The sequence below is a fragment of the Natrix helvetica genome (assembly GCF_964273705.1).
Source record: "Natrix helvetica genome assembly, chromosome: 1".
NCBI lineage: Eukaryota > Metazoa > Chordata > Lepidosauria > Squamata > Natricidae > Natrix > Natrix helvetica.
Window position 1 is genome coordinate 277,291,248 of NC_138548.1, and position 15,997 is coordinate 277,307,244.

The 15,997-nt window shown below is 37.9% G+C and overlaps 1 protein-coding gene across 4 annotated transcripts in view; it reads left to right on the forward strand.

Moving 5' to 3' along the window:
• FNIP1 (folliculin interacting protein 1) overlaps positions 1 to 15,997 on the forward strand; it is a 543,489-nt gene that overhangs the window by 54,380 nt on the left and 473,112 nt on the right. For all 4 annotated transcript variants that reach the window (XR_014173903.1, XM_081936540.1, XM_081936541.1 and 1 more), the window contains exon 2: positions 6,913 to 7,039. Coding sequence is in view for 3 of the 4 variants with exons in the window: in XM_081936540.1 (XP_081792666.1) it covers positions 6,913 to 7,039 (127 nt within the window). In the remaining variant the exon portion in view is untranslated. The remainder of the gene's footprint in view (positions 1 to 6,912; positions 7,040 to 15,997) is intronic.

A 15,997-nucleotide genomic window follows, 5' to 3' on the forward strand; every position in this document is an offset into this window, starting at 1 on the left:
GTATATCAGTATCATAAAAATGAATGATACATGTAACAAAGTGTAATTAGATTACTTCTACTTAGCAAAAGGTTGCTCTTTTTATCTATTAGGATGTATTGTTGCTGAATGAGCTGTAGTGCATATCCTTTCAATTGTGTTCAGCAGTGAGCATTGCCGGAAAAAGCCAAGGTACCATATGAAATGGACTAGGAACCTGTTCTGGCATAAATGTTCCTATCAGTGTTCTAAAAAGGTGCTAACATGAAAGGCATGCAGAACAGATAAGCTGGCGTAAACTAAAAATAACATTTGCGTAGATGTCCTTAAAAATAGTTTGGACCAGTGATTCATTGCCAGGCAGTTTTCATAACTTTAGTTAATATTCTGTTGGAACAAATAGTCTTGGTTGCTGTAACTTTCAAAGCCACTGTAATCATGCATTATGATACTATTAGATATCCTTTTGAAAGCCTTAAATCTGGTTTGAGGATATTTCCCCTAGCTAATATCCCAAAATTATTTAAAAACATTTCTCTTGTAGACAGAATTCATCAGCTGCCCATTTTAGCTTCTATCACCCAGCCAGCTGACCTTGACTGATCTGGGAATAAACGGGATCTGATTAGTACTTGGATGGAGAATCACCAGCCTCTTAGCTAGACTGGGAAGGGGAAAATACATCCCACAAGAAGACAGTGACAAACCATTTCCGTAAGGCTGCCAAAAATATTGCATGAGTCAAGCTTGACTGGAGGGCATATTTATTTTTTAGTTGAGAAACTTAGTTGGATTAAAGGAATTGTAAAATTAAGACACACCTGTTTGCTCTCTTCCTTCCATAGAACAGGAACAATAGGCACATGATGAAGAATAGGTGTGGAGATCATTGTTGAAATAATTGTAAATTAATATTTTGGTGTGATAAATACAAATAAGAAATGGCATATTTTTCAGGTTTATAAACAAATGCTAACAAGACAGGATTTAGAATAGTTATTGTATTTTTCGGAATATAAAACGCATCTTTTTTCCTCAAAAAAGAGGCTGAAAATCTGGGTGCGTCTTATACATCGAATACAGCATTTTTTCCTCCTGAAGCCCCACTCCCTTCACAAAAATGGTTGTGCATACCCTTATGGAGGCTTTCAGAGAACTCCCGGGAGCTGGGGAGGGCAGAAATGAGTAAAAAATGGGCCGTTTTTTGCCCTCCCAGCCCCCAGCAGCCCTCTATAAGCCTCTATAAGGCTATGCATGTAATTTTTTGACAAAAAACAGGTACATTTTTGTGAAAAACAGGCCATTTTTTCCTCATTTTTGGGGCCCCCAAGAGCATTCTGCAAGCTCCCCCAAGGCTATTCATGCCTTTTATTTGAAAAAAAAATGGGCCTGTTTTCGCGAACAACGGGCCATTTTTGGGGGGTTTGCAGAGTGCAAAAACTTTTTTTCCCCTTTCGGAAAACTCTTTAGTTAGAGTGATTGATGAGAATTAGATTGATCATGTGCTGTGCCAGCAGAAACAAGCCTAAGGTGTTGCAGGTTGTCAGCGATTTCCTTCTCCAGCACATGGATAAATACACCTGGAAACATCTACCTACCTACCTATCTACCTACTCTCTCTCTCCCCCTACCTACCTACTGTATTTCTCTCTCCTTCTACCTACCTACTCTCTCTCTCTCTCCCTACCTACCTACTGTATTTCTTTCTCTCTCTCCCTCTTTCTGTCCCTCTATCTACCTACCTACCTACTCTCACTCTCTCACTACCTACATACTGTATTTCTCTCTCTCCCTCCCTCTCTCTCTCTCTCTCTCCCTCTATCTACCTACCTACCCACTCTCTCACTACTTACCTTCTGTATTTCTCTCTCTCTCTATCCTTCTACCTACCTACCTACCTACCTACTCTCTCTCTATCCCTACCTACCTACTGTATTTCTCTCTCTTTCTCTCCCTCTCCATCCCTCTATCTACGTACCTACTTTTTAAAAAATTTGCCTCTTCAAAACCTTGGTGCGTCTTATACTGCAGTGCATCTTATAGTCCGAAAAATACGGTAATAATTAATTTTTTTTCTGTAAACCAGCATTTTTTAAACTTGGTAACTTTAAAGTGTAAAGAGCATGCCCGGAATTGAAGTCCACATAGCTTAAAGCTGTCAAGTTTGAAAAACACTGATCTAAACTATGGACAATTGGGTCCATTGGGATTTTTTTTCTTTTATTGTTAAAGAAGATGGTATCTAAGGACCCCAGATGTCTTTATATTTGAAAACCCTTGTGTTAAAAATGCTACATAGAAAGGAATAAAAGAGCTAATCAGAGGTGGGTTGCTATCAGTTTGCACTGATTTGGGCGAACTGGTAGTGGAATGTTGGCTTGGCTGGCAGAACCGACAGTGACCCAGACTGGCCACGCCTCCGAACCGGTTCCCTGGTCACCGAGGCATGGGGGTTTTGGGCATTTTTTAATGTTCTGTGCATGCACAGACCTATTTACAGGCAATTGCGCATGCACGCACCGAACTGGCAGTAACGCAAGCAGCAACCCACCCCTGGAGCTAATGATCTCAGTAAGGAATTGGAGTCTGGGGATGTAATTTGTATGATCTAAGTTAAAAGTATTCAATATCTTTTTTAAAAAAAAAACCCGGATTTTTTTAACAGTTCAGAGTACCAAAAGACACATTTTACCATAACTTGTAAATTCCCCTTGTAAACAAATCAGTTGTTATTTTTTTTTTGATAGGGGATCAACATCATCCTCTATGAACTGAAAAATCTGTATAGGCCACTTCAGTATGGAGAATGATAGGAAATAAAAAATGGAGATCCGCATACCAATTTTGCTTAGCCGTTAAATTCTATTTGATCTAGTTGCTGTCCTCAACCAAGCCATCTCTCAGGATTGTTATGAGAAAAAACTCTTAGCCATTTGGAATATAAAGCTATAGACAGATAACAGTATTTTAAATAGTTTAGTGTAGCTACATTATTCTCAATTGTCTATATCAGGGGTCAGCAACCTTAAACACTCAAAGAGCCACAAAGGTTCTAACCAGAAGCCCCCCATTCAATTCTGGAGCCGACCGGAAGTCCAGTTCCCCCACCATAGAGTCTCCTCCTAGCATGGCATTCTTTTTTCTCTGCTGACTGGAAGTCTGGTTTCCTCCCACCCCTCCAACCATAGAGTATCATCCTAGCATGGCGTCCTTTTTCCTCTACCTGTCCTAACCAAAATCCCTATCAACTGTGGAACTGACTGGAGACAGGGAGCTGCAGCAGAGGGATAAAAGAGCCACATGCGGCTTCAGAGCCGCGGGTTGCCGACCCCTGCTCTATATAATGCTTTAGTCTTATTATATGTTTTATGTTGTATGAACCAATAAAATGAAATAAGAGGGAACAATAAATTGGAATTTCTCTTCCTCTTATTTGCAATATGTCTACGGTGTTTTCAGTCAGATTTGTTTGCTGCCATTTAAAATCCATTTTCATTTTAAGAGAGGATTTGGAACCAGCGTATACATTTTAATTTGACAAGAGTTGTGTGAATTATTCAGGTTCTTCTGTAGATTTGATCAAAAATCCTTATTCAGATAATTTTTCTAACTGGATGATACATATTGGTTATTAATTTATTCTACACTTACAATTTAATAATGGGTCAGATATTTAGAAAGAATGCCTATCCCCAATCCTTATCAAAATACTGTCCATTTTTGGCTTTGGCTTTTCCCTTTTGAATTTTCAGATTAAAGCTTGGAGATAATAAAGTTTTACAAATGTGGAATTAAATATAAGCTTTTAAAGCACAACTCATAATTCACATATATCTGAAAAAAAGCCCTAAACATTTCTTCAGTTGCATTCAAAATTTGGAGGAGATCCTATCGCTTGATGAGGTGTAATATTGCATTTGATGAAATAATTGCTTTTATGTTAGGCACATTCACATGTCTGCAGACATGCTTGTAGGACAGCTGTGAGAATCCCGTTGTCTGGCTTCTTTGTATCCTTGCTGATCTTCCTGAATGTCTTCCTCTGGATTTGCCACTTCCTTTTTCTTTGGATTCCTGGGATGGTGCTGCAGCTGCCAAAGAATGTTTATAGGCGAAATAAGAGTCATATTATGTAATGCCGATAATAGTCTGCTGGAATAAATTTATTCCAGCCCAGAGGTAGTTAAAATATCATGAACATAGCTGGAGAAGTAACCCAGTTCACTGTAGTTGAATAACATATGCTGATAAATGCAGCAGATGACTCTGTTTGGTTCATTCGCCTCTGAAGAGGTTTTTAGACAGTGTCTAAAGGTCAGTGTCCAAAAGCTAGTCAGTTGAGTCCACATTCTAATCTAGAGTGGGCAGGAGAGCATCAGAGGTGGCTTCCTAAAACAAATGATGTAAGTAACAAGGGAGGGAAAGCTTGAGGAACATGGCTGCTGGAATTCTTTCCAACCTCACAACTGGCACTGGTCATAAAAAACACCTCAGTTTGTGCCATATTGCATCAGTATTGAGATTTATTTATGTCTGCCTTTGTTAATATGTATGTGTCTTCTGGAAAGAACAGGATGGGCTCCACATGATGTGCTTTGGTTCAGGATAGAGGCAGGGAGCTCAGAATGGAAAGGTTACTAACATTCATGATCTGTGATTAACATACGATGTTGCCCAATTGTTTCTTCTGTGGAGATGCATTCTGGGAAATATGGTGATTCCCCCCCCCGTTCACAGAACAGCCTATTTTTGAACTAGAATTTTATTTTGTCAGCTATTCTCCCTATGCCAAATCCAATCCTGCCATTCGACAAGGAAATAGAGGAAATTAGAGGTAAAGAAAGTAAAGAAAGATCAAGAGAAATCATAATTTCTCTCATTCTGCACTAATCAGAGAACACCTAGATAGGAAATGCACAGACAAACTACAGTGTGTCCAAAGACGACCAAGATGATTAAGAGTCAGGAAGGAAAAATAAGAAGAAAAAGCTTGCCAGGGTTGGTAAGAAACATTGAATATTCTGAACCAGAAGAAAAGAAAATTGGAAAGAGGCATGACATGTCTTCAAATAACTGGGAGAACATAGGGCAGAGTTGTTCAGAATCATTCTAGAAGTTAGAACTTGAATTAATGGTGTTAAGTTGCCCCAGAGTAGATTTTGGTTAGGTAACAGGAAAAATATTCCAACAATGAGATCTGTTTAAAATGGAACAGACTGCCTTGGAAAGCAAAAGGCTCACCTTTACTGCAGGTGCAGATACAGACTAGATGTATATCTCTCAGGGGATAATATAGGAGTGAATCAGTGGTGGGATTCAAAATATTTTACTACCAGTTCTGTGGGTGTGGCTTGGTGGATATGGTGAGGCTTGGTGGGCATGGCAGGGGAAGGATACTGTAAAACAGTGATGGTGAACCTTTTCGGCACCGAGTGCATGCGCACACCGGAGCACCGGAAACCCAAAGACCAGCTGGTCAGTGCACATGAACGCACAGGCCAACAGGTCAGCTGGTTTCCGGAGTGCGCGTGTGTGCTGGCCAGCTGGTCTTTGCACACACCAGAGCCCCGGAAATCCAAAGACTAGCTGGTCTTCGGGTTTCTAGCACTCCGGCACGTGCAAATACTAGCTGGCCAGTGTGCATGCATACACGGGAAACCAGAAGGCCAGCTGACGATGGCACACAGAGAGGCCTCTGCGTGCCACCTCTGGCACACATGCCATAAATTCACCATCACGACTGTAAAATCTCCATTCCCTTCCCCTTCCAGGGGAAAGTTACTGCAAAATCCCCATTTCCTCCCGATCAGCTGGGACTCGGGAGGCAGAGAATAGATAGGGGTGGGCCAGTCATAGGTGGTATTTACTGGTTCTCCGAACTACTCAAAATTTCCGCTATCGGTTCTCCATAACTGGTCAGAACCTGGTGAGTATCACCTCTGGAGTGAGTTCCTGCATGGGCTGAATTAAATGATCTTCAAGATTTTTACAAACTTTCATTCTGTGATTCCATTATTTTCATGCATAGTATTTCACGATTTACAGGATATTTTGGGATCTGTCATTATGGTTGGAGTTGGGAAATTGGGAATGGTCATTCTTTGGTCTCTATCAGAAATTTTCCATTATTCTTTCAATGACTTTAGTCATGGCTTAGAGTGGAAGGGGCTACCCTTTAGTAGATAACCATTGAATACAATGTAATACATTATTGTATGTATGGAATTATTTATTGGGTAAAGCGACAGTACCAAGCAGATAAGTTTTGTTATTTCTTTTCTTTTTGGTGGTGGTAGGAATTAAATTGAATTCTCGCCTTTCGTTTCTATGCTACTTTTTTCTGTGATTCAGGCCACAGTACATTTCTATTATGCTTCCTCCTTGGGATGGCAGACAACCTTGCCTCTAAAGTACTTAGGGAATTATGTTGGCATTTTTTGGCCTGAACCTCTGTTTTTTGTCTCTGTGTTTTCTCAGAGGGGATTTACAAGGGGATAGTTCAGTGAGATGTGGCTCTTGATCATTATGAAGCAAATGGGTTAGCTGTGGGAATTCTATGATCATAAAACATCTTTGTGGGAAAGTGTTCATTATAAAAGATGCAAGGCAAGAAGAACCAATAAGAAACCTTTTTGAAGCTCTTTATCCCCATAGCTCTTTCTATAATAACAATTCTGCTTTTAATGCATATATTGCAATAGTATTGCACTGTGTATTAACAAGAGTGATGTCACATTACTGTTAAAGTTACTGATAAAGTTTGATACATTTACACCAATGTTCAAAAAGAGATATCCTGTTTGGCTCATTAATTGTTTGTCACTATCACCATAATCTCTTCTTGATAGTATATCTAAAGACATTTAGTTAATGCACTCAATAATGCCACAACTAATGTGAAATTCTTTTCTCCCCCACCCTATCTTTTTAAAGCTGGCCTTTGCCGGAGTTTAATCCAAGTCAGATCCGACTAATTGTGTACCAGGATTGTGAAAGAAGAGGACGAAATGTTTTATTTGATTCCAATGCCAAGAGAAGAACTGAAGATGTGTCAATCTCGGTGAGCAACCTAGTTCATTAAAACATAATATACTTGGCACACTGTTTTTCAAATACTACATGCTTAATCCATATAGGTTTTAACATTAAAATGTTTGCACTGGTAACTGCGTTTTTAAGGTAAATGTTTATTATTGCTATGTTTAAAAATGATTGCATTCACACATTAAGTATATGCACAAATCACTAAATTGTTCCTGGAATGGTTTTGTAAGGAGGACATTTGTCATGATCTGGGCTGGGAATATAATGTAGCGAGACTTCTCAACATTTCATTCTTGAATTTGCAAGCTTTGTAAAATCCCACAATATATTACCATTTCACTGCTTGTTCTAAATTGGTATTAAAGATTAATATATTCAAAGGGTTAGGTACTGTCTATCTTGAATACAGTTTGACTCCAGGTAATTATCCTGGATACAGTATATCAGTATAATTTGCTTGGCAACAGTTCAGAAGTGATTTGTCATTGTCTTTGTCTAGGGCAGGTTTTTGACAATGTAGTCTAAAACTCTGCTATTTCCTTGCAATCTCTCATCCTACTACTAATCAAGTCCAATGCTGCTTAGCTCTTTTGAGATCAACAAAGGTCAGTTGGTACTGCTAACTATAATGCCCCTTGTCCTTAATGGCTTAACTGTGATGCTACTCTCCTCCTTTTAATCTACTTGTTTATTAGTTCTTAGGTTCTCTTTTGGTCAACATCAAGGTTTGTTACTTGACAGTGTGTGCTAAGTTCCATCAGCATCCCACAATAGTTTTGCCCTTTGAAATAACAGTGTGTGGGGCAAATGTTTTCTTACTGTGAAAAGATCATCTGTTAACTGAATTTTAGAATTTCATGCCTTTGCTTTTTGACCCCCACATACTCAGTGATTTATATTGCCTTTTTAAAGAGAGTTTGCTGCATTTGGTATTAAAGACAGTTATGTTTGGAATTGTTCATCAGTAAGACAGAAGAGATTTTAGGAGCATGGTTTAATTTCGTTCCTCAGTCAACAAAGCATTGCCTGTTTCTTAACTCCTACTAAGCTGAAATGTTTTGCTTGGTGGGACATGTTACCATGTAAGAAAGTCCACCTTAGTTATGACAAAGCAAGACAAAATACTTCAACGTATGGGCATTTAAAAGCACTTCTGATAAAAAGAACACTTCCATGCCAAAGAAACCATGTAGTTCACTATAAATTAAATTTTAAACGGTGATTTATGACCACAGATGTTTACATAATTCAGATCTTTTCCAGAGTCATCACTCATGTTCCAGTTTAAAGAATCAAAATAGAAACAGTGCCGTTGCATGCTTGTGTATGACATATCAGTACGGAGTACATTAATACTGAACATACTGTGTAATTAAACTTGGGTTGCTTATTATTGGGTTCTAAGTAATACCTGCAAGATCCAAGACACACTGTTTCAGATTTGGATTGAGTGCTATGCATCTCAGAAAGTTTCAAGGATACCTGTCAATCATTAATAAATTATTTAACTAATTAGAGAGCAATATCAAATGGGGTGCCACAGAGATCAGTTCTGTGTCCTTTATTCCTCAACATTTTCATGAATGATTTCTAAAATAAGGTAGAAAGAAATGTTATCAGATCTGTAGATGATACAAAGTTGGGTGGATTATCTAGACCAAAATAAGATTCAAAGTGACTTTGGTAGGTTTTGTTTCAATTTAGTGGTGCCTAATTGTGTTGAAAAGTTAGCTGAAGGAAATAGAACAAAATTTAACAAAGACAAATGTGAAATTCTTCTCTTATTAAACAAAAATTAAAAGTACAGATGTAAGATGACAGAAACCCACCTTTAATAGTACTTGTGAGAAATATCTTGGAAGAGTAATTGATTGCAAATTCTATATGAGCCAGAAATCTGATATGATTACAGAGAGTATCAGCAGAAATACAACTTGCATATCACAGGAGGTAACTGTTTCCTTGTGTTCTGCTATGGCCAGACCTTAAGTACTTTGGCCAGATTTGGGCAACACACACTTTAAGGAGGATTCATAGAAATTGGATCAGCTTTAGAGAAAGGTGATGGAATACAATCAACTAGTATTTTGGAAATGGGTGAAAGTTGTCTCTGTATGTGTGTACAGGTATGTGTGTGTGTTTTTTAAAAAAATATTTAAATGTTTTAAAGTGCTATGGCCATAGAATTATCTGAAAATCAAGACCAGGATATTTGTCAAAAGGCCTAAAGGCCAATCCTGGAACACAGATAGTCACAAGATTAGCAGGTCTCCTGTTTCAAATATCTGGAAGTCTTCATTCTGCTAACAGCAGGAAACTCATGGGGGTTATGTTGTTGAAAATGCTCATCTGCCATCCTTAAAAGAAGAAGTAGCAACTACATTCCTGCAGCACTCTCCTTGCTCTTCTACCTATGAGGGATAATTTATAGTCCACATGGAAAAAGAATTAGAATCTTCTCTTTGGGCTTTCTTCAGCTCTTCTACTTAGCATGGGACAAGCCAAAACATACATTAAACAGTGTGCAGCACGCACAGAGCACCAAATTGAACTAGCCAGGTCCCAATCTTTATTGCCAGTGAGCACAATAAGTATGTCCCCCTTCTATGGCATATTTAAACAACCTTGAAGTACCTAACCACCAAAAGGCCAATACAGGAAGGTCCCCTACCTGGAGATAATGCTGTGAGTCTGGACACAAAGAGACAATAGAGCATGTACCTCTCCAGTACCTGCATTACAGAGACATTTGTATTAGCCTCATCTCACCATTACTGCATAAATATACAGGGCACACATGATGATTTTGTACCTCTCTGTTGCTCTCAGATACTAACCCTGCTACAGCGTACAATTGCCAAATTCTATACAGCAGCATCAAGATCCACCCAAAAAATGACCTGCACCATAAAACAGTCTTAATGAACATTTAACTTGTCATTCTAGGCTGCTCTATATAGCTATAGATCTAGTTAGCCACATAATAACCTTTTATCCTCTCTTATGCCCATCTAATGCTCCTATCTCTTCTTTTAGAGTTTTTAAAAATTTGAATATGTGTGTTTTTGCGTGCCTATTTTATACTTTTTTTTAACGTTTTATAATATTTTTAGACTTCAGTGTATTTTTATGCTTTTAATTGAGGGCACCCCACCCTCCTTATGCTGTTCCTTGATTTGATAAGTAGAGAGCCGGTTTTATCTGGTGTAAAAGCAATTAAGGATATGCTTTGTGTATTTACCTTGCTTATTTATTTTTAGTTGGTTGGTAAAGTCCAACATTTCTATGATTCAAGACAACGTATGACTAAGTAGTATAAAATCATAACCAGAAAGAAAAAGAAATTGGAATGTAAAGAAATAAAGAACCATGTACTGTATCATATGATGCTACAATAAATCTCCTGTCACAAGCAGATGATGGTTTCAAAAGTTCATCTAAAAATGCTTCCAAAACAGTAGAGTCCAAAAGGCAAACCTCACAAGACTTTCTTATCCTACAGCACGGCAGTACTGGGCTTTCCTTCGTAGCGTGTAACACAATACCAGATGTTCTCAAGCCACAGTGAAAGGAGAAAAGCAAGAATGTCACTCCATTCCTGTACTAGACTAACTGGGGAGGATTTCCTAATGAATTAATGCACTTTGGAGAAGATGGTTACAGCCCTGAAAAGTGTATTATCTTCAATGGAATGTTCTCCCTATTTGATCGCTTTGCCTGCAGTGGGCTGGACTTGTGTCCACTTGAAATTTCATTGTGATCCTGACATCATTGTTATTTTTATTATCTTGCAGTAATAGTAGTAGTAGTAGAGAGTGTTATTTACAAGAGTGTTATTAAGTCTGTCTCCTCCTATCACCTGCATTTCATCTGATTTTCCCTTGGACACAACCTTCAAAGTTAGGAGGACCTGAGTTTAATGGAGTTGATGTGTATTCACGTCACATTTGTGCGACCAGCACATTCCTGCTGTAAATTTCACTCTGCTAGAAAAACTCAAATCTTTGTAATTGATGTGACTAGTGAGTAATTGGAGAAATTCTGCAGTGAGGGTAACAAAAAATGTGATTGCGATCATACAATGTTTTCATGAAAGCTAGTTCTGAAAATGTGTATTTTAAGGTTTTAAAACTAACTACTCCCTCTCTCCCTCCTAAAAATATCAAACTCTATCCTTTTAAAATGTGAGTTTATGACGTAGTCCATTTCTCAGTTTCTAATGGACTGAGAAATTCTGCATGGCAGCTTATTTGTTTACAAGGGTTTTGGGGTTGTTGTTTTTTTTTTTTTGCTTGTTCCATCCACATCAGAATTGTTACATAGTGTGTATAAGTGTATGTACCACATTTTGGGTGAGTGTGAGCAGCAGTATATTGGCTACAGAGTAGTTTCCAGTTTAGAAATACTATCTTGCATAAAATAGTGTGAATGTGTCTGGAGCAAAAACTTGGCTTGGATGACACTGTGATACCTTGGCCAAAATGCTCCAAAATTGACCAGTTTAATTATTGTCATTAACAGGAAATGCTGCATGTGGCATAGGTGTAATTAAGTCTGGAAACCAATTCTGCGTCTACTCTGTGTTACTAAATGTGATATGAAATCTTTGATTAGCTAAAGCTCTGTTGGGCAACAGAGATCAGTGGGTTCAGTCTGGTGATGATCATATAGAATGTGAGCTTGGGAATTTCTGTTTTTCATCATTCAAGTGACTTGACTATGAAGGGGATACCTATGCCTTCCCTTTCCATTGCTTTCTTATAATTAAACAGTGTAAAAACTCCATGGACACTCACATGCTTCAGTTCACTCATATAGAAAGAGGAGGATTTAAAAAATTGTGATTTAAAAGAGGACATTCCTGAGTTGGCACAGGGAGCTATATGTACCTGGACTTTAGTCCTCTTTGAACGAGGCAGCATTTTGCTAGTGTTTAAAACCCAATTGCATCCTGTTTTGATAAATGAGTCACAACCCAAGCTTGATAGAGTCATCCAAATTCCAACTAGTTTGGGCACAGTTTGTGGACAATATGATAAAAGTAATAATGTGATCTCTTAAGTGAATCCTTTAATTTTAAGTGATTTATCTGAAAATGAGATATGTGATAGTAAGAAGTGAAATTTCCGTTGACATTATTCAGAATATGGGATTAAAACTATTCAAATTCTCTTAGAGCTTTTCTACCCTGTTTGGGAATTCTGGACATGAAGTCCAAACATATCTGGAATGGGGAAAAAACCACCATCTCTTATATCTGTTTGACTTCTGTATCTCCACATGGCAGCAGCATCTCATGATCATTGAGATCTTCAGAATAGAAGCATGGTGGCTTTCATTTCAATACTGAGAAACAAATGAAGGCAAATATACATGTCCCAGGATAATGTTGCAGGAACCAATTTGAGTCGGTCACAGGGACCAGAAAACTTTCGGATTCATGCTTGGAGCCCATCCTCAGGGAACTTCTCTCTATATGTGCATATGAGAAAGTTTACTGAGGATGAGCTCCAGAATGAGTCTGAAACCTTGGTCCCAGTGACCAACTCAGATTAAATCCTGCAACATTGAGAAAACTTGTGTTAATTCCAGTTGAAATCACTGTTTGCTTGCCTCATGGTTTCAGTGGGCATAGTAGTATGGTACCTATTGCATTGACTTCTTATACATTTATGTTTGTTAAGGAGCAGAAATTCCACTTTCCTTTATATGTAGTATTTAATCATTAATCTCCTTATAATTTTGGAAACCTAGCTTGATCTGTGCTTGAAGCAGCAAACAGCCAATTCCTTTATTGCATCATCTCTGGCAATTTGTTGCATCTTGTATTTCATTGACATTCAGAATTGAAAACCTTGCAAAGGGGAAAAAAGGGGGGGAACATCTCAGATATTTGATCCAGATGTCCAGTGAGTTGATTTTGAGCGTATGCTTGGTTCGAAATTTGCATGTTCTAAAATGTGTCTGGCTTCCACATTTTTGGTATGATTGGCTCTCTGGCAAGCTGCTGACAGAAGGCATCCAAAAGATGGTGACCATCTGACCTCTTTTTACCTATGGGGATTCTGAGGTTCATCACATTCCACTGTAAAGGCCAAAGATATAACATTTCCCAGTATTTTCAGTCAAGAAAGATGCATTCAAGATATAGTGCTCAGGGAAAGTTTTGTAGAAAACTAATACGTTCAAGAACTTTTTGAAAAGACAGTTCATATATTGTTTACTGTAGATTTGCTAGGTTAAGCTTGGAAACTTATGGTTTGGGAAATATATCCTAACATTCCAGGTCAAGTTCTTTTCCTCTTTTCCCCACATTGAAATATGCCTGCTTGCAACCAAGCATGATTAAGCAAACCTTCAACATCAGCTGAATGCTACATTGTGACTTGCCTGAACAAAAATGCTGTAACTCTTAGATTCCGTGTGGTTTTATCACATGATGCAGAGCCTGGTCCAAGACGCTGTTGTTTGTCAGAGATAAAATGCAATTCTAGTTCATGGGTTCCTAGTGAAATCATATGACAGCTATTCACATGTTTTTAGCTGTTGCATGCCAAAAAAAAACCAAAAAACCTGAAGCTAGTAGCAATTCTAACAGTGCACGAGTTCAGCTTTGTCCTTTTAATCATTGGCCTGTCATAATAAGAGGTTGTTCTTGGGAGAAGTAGTGCAATCTAGCTGTGGGGAAAAAAACTGGCCTTGAATCAGTTGGGTTTACATTTCTTAAACCATGGGACTAAATTCCCCGATAGTATTTAGTTTTGCCTCCAATTAAAGAATGAGAAAAGTGTGGTAAGAAGGTAGCCTTGAAGGGGGTAGAAGGGTGAATTTTGAATAATGGTTTATAGTTCCTTCATAAAATCAATGTCTATTTCTCTCTGTAATAATACTGTAGTTTAGGGCTCTCAAATCTTCTCTAATACAGATGTTCTACCTGAGTTTTAGTAACAAGTTCTTGGGGAATTAAAATCCATACGTTAAAAAATTGCATATTGATTTATTTCCTTCCACCCCAATAAAGTTTTCATTTGCAAATGTTATTATCAGGAGACCAATCTGTGATTAATAGCTGCACTTTCACTGTTTTAAATGCAGTCTGAATTTCTGTAAATCGTTTTCATTGAAGACTGTTAAAAAAAATCAGCTCTGATCCCAAGCTTTGTGGAAATGTCAGATCTCTTCAGAATAAAAGCTCATTTTTAAATGTCTGGCTGGGAACTGGGTTTTCTGAAGTTACTCTATAGCTTCTCCATTTCAAGAAATAGGGAAGCCTGCATATCATCTTCCTTGCTGGTATCATTTACTGTCTTAAAAACTGCTGGCTTGAATTTAGGGACAAGGCAAGATACTTGCTGGTCCAAATGAAAGACAATATGGTAGTTAAATTTCACTTCAGCACATGCAATGGGACACCCCACTGAGATTGGCTTGTGGGTCTGAATGACAACCTGTAGCACTTTATTGCTACTTTCTGCCTGTTCAGCATCTGTTTGCGTAATCCTGGAACCATTTCTACCAAAAGCTTAAGGATTCAGAAGTTCATTGACAACACACAGGAAATCCATATTTAATAACCATAGTAGGACTGGCAACTTAGTTGTTAAGCAAACCAGTCACTAAGCGAAATCACAACTGTGCATTTGATCTTACATCAGTTTTCTTTGCTTTACAGACCTGTGGTCATAAATGTGAATATTGGCCATAAATAGCTAAACTAGAACTACCTGTAGATAGAATTTGCATTAAATTATGGGATCTTTGGTTTTTCTCCCTGTCTTTTAAACCAGACTTATTAACTTTATTGGAGGGCTAAGATCCTTCTGTGGCTTTGAAGTTGGGAGATGCATTCAAAAATAATAAACACTGAATTTGATGCAGTATGATTATTTCCTGTCTAATAAGTATCATTGCTCATCTGACATTTTTAAAAATTACAATTTGGTGAGGAAACTTTTAGAGAAGACAGTGATTACCCACCTTTAAATTATAACAGAGTACACTGAAAACAGTCACTTGGTGACCATAATTGTTGTTATAAATAAATTTAAAAAGCCTTTGTATGCCAGAGACTAAAATGAAACAAATGTAACTGTGACATTAACTCCAGCAGTTGAAATGACATGCTTGCAAATTGCTCTTGTCTGCTATATTTGTTGCCAGTTATAATGGCAGCACTGACTTAGGTTTGTAGACTATATTTAAAATAAATGGATCAAAAAGTGTCTTAGATCAGATAGAACAGTGGTTCTCAACCTGTGGGTCGGGACCACTTTGGGGGTCGAACGACCCTTTCACAGGGGTCACCTAAGGCCCTCTGAAAACACATATTTTGGAAAAAATACGGAAACGTAAAATAATTTTATGGTTGGGGGTCACCATAACATGAGGAACTGCATTAAAGGGTTGCGGCATTAGGAAGGTTGAGACCCACTGAGATAGAACATGATTTCCCAAACTCAGGTGTATCTCTCGGAGAAGTGCAGACAGAATCAAGGGAAGAATGTTTTAGTTATACTGTTACAATAAATCCATTTTGCCAAAGGTTTGTTGTATTGTTTTTATTGTTCAGTTGTATTTACTTTTAATGTTTGAATTTTTTGGAAAGGTGCGGACATTAAGATTACATTAAAAAGAGGTATGATGGCAAAAGGTTTAGTAACCTACGTGATATAGAATGAATTATTGTTTTTCCTTTAAGGCAGTCTCCTTTAAGGTAGTTTTACTTTAAGGTACTTTTAAAACCAGAAAATGTTTATTTATGTCAGTATGCATATTGCAGTACTTTGGGTTTAATTTAGAAGACATACTTTATTGGAGCATAAGCGCAATAGCTATTGGCAACTCATTTAAACCTAGATGTGCGTGTTTTCAAAACATCCTGGGAAAAGATGCAGCTGTTTTAATGAATTCCAATGGATAATAAATTCCTGTCCATCTTCAAAACTGAACTTGAAGTATTCCTCAGCTGTAATGC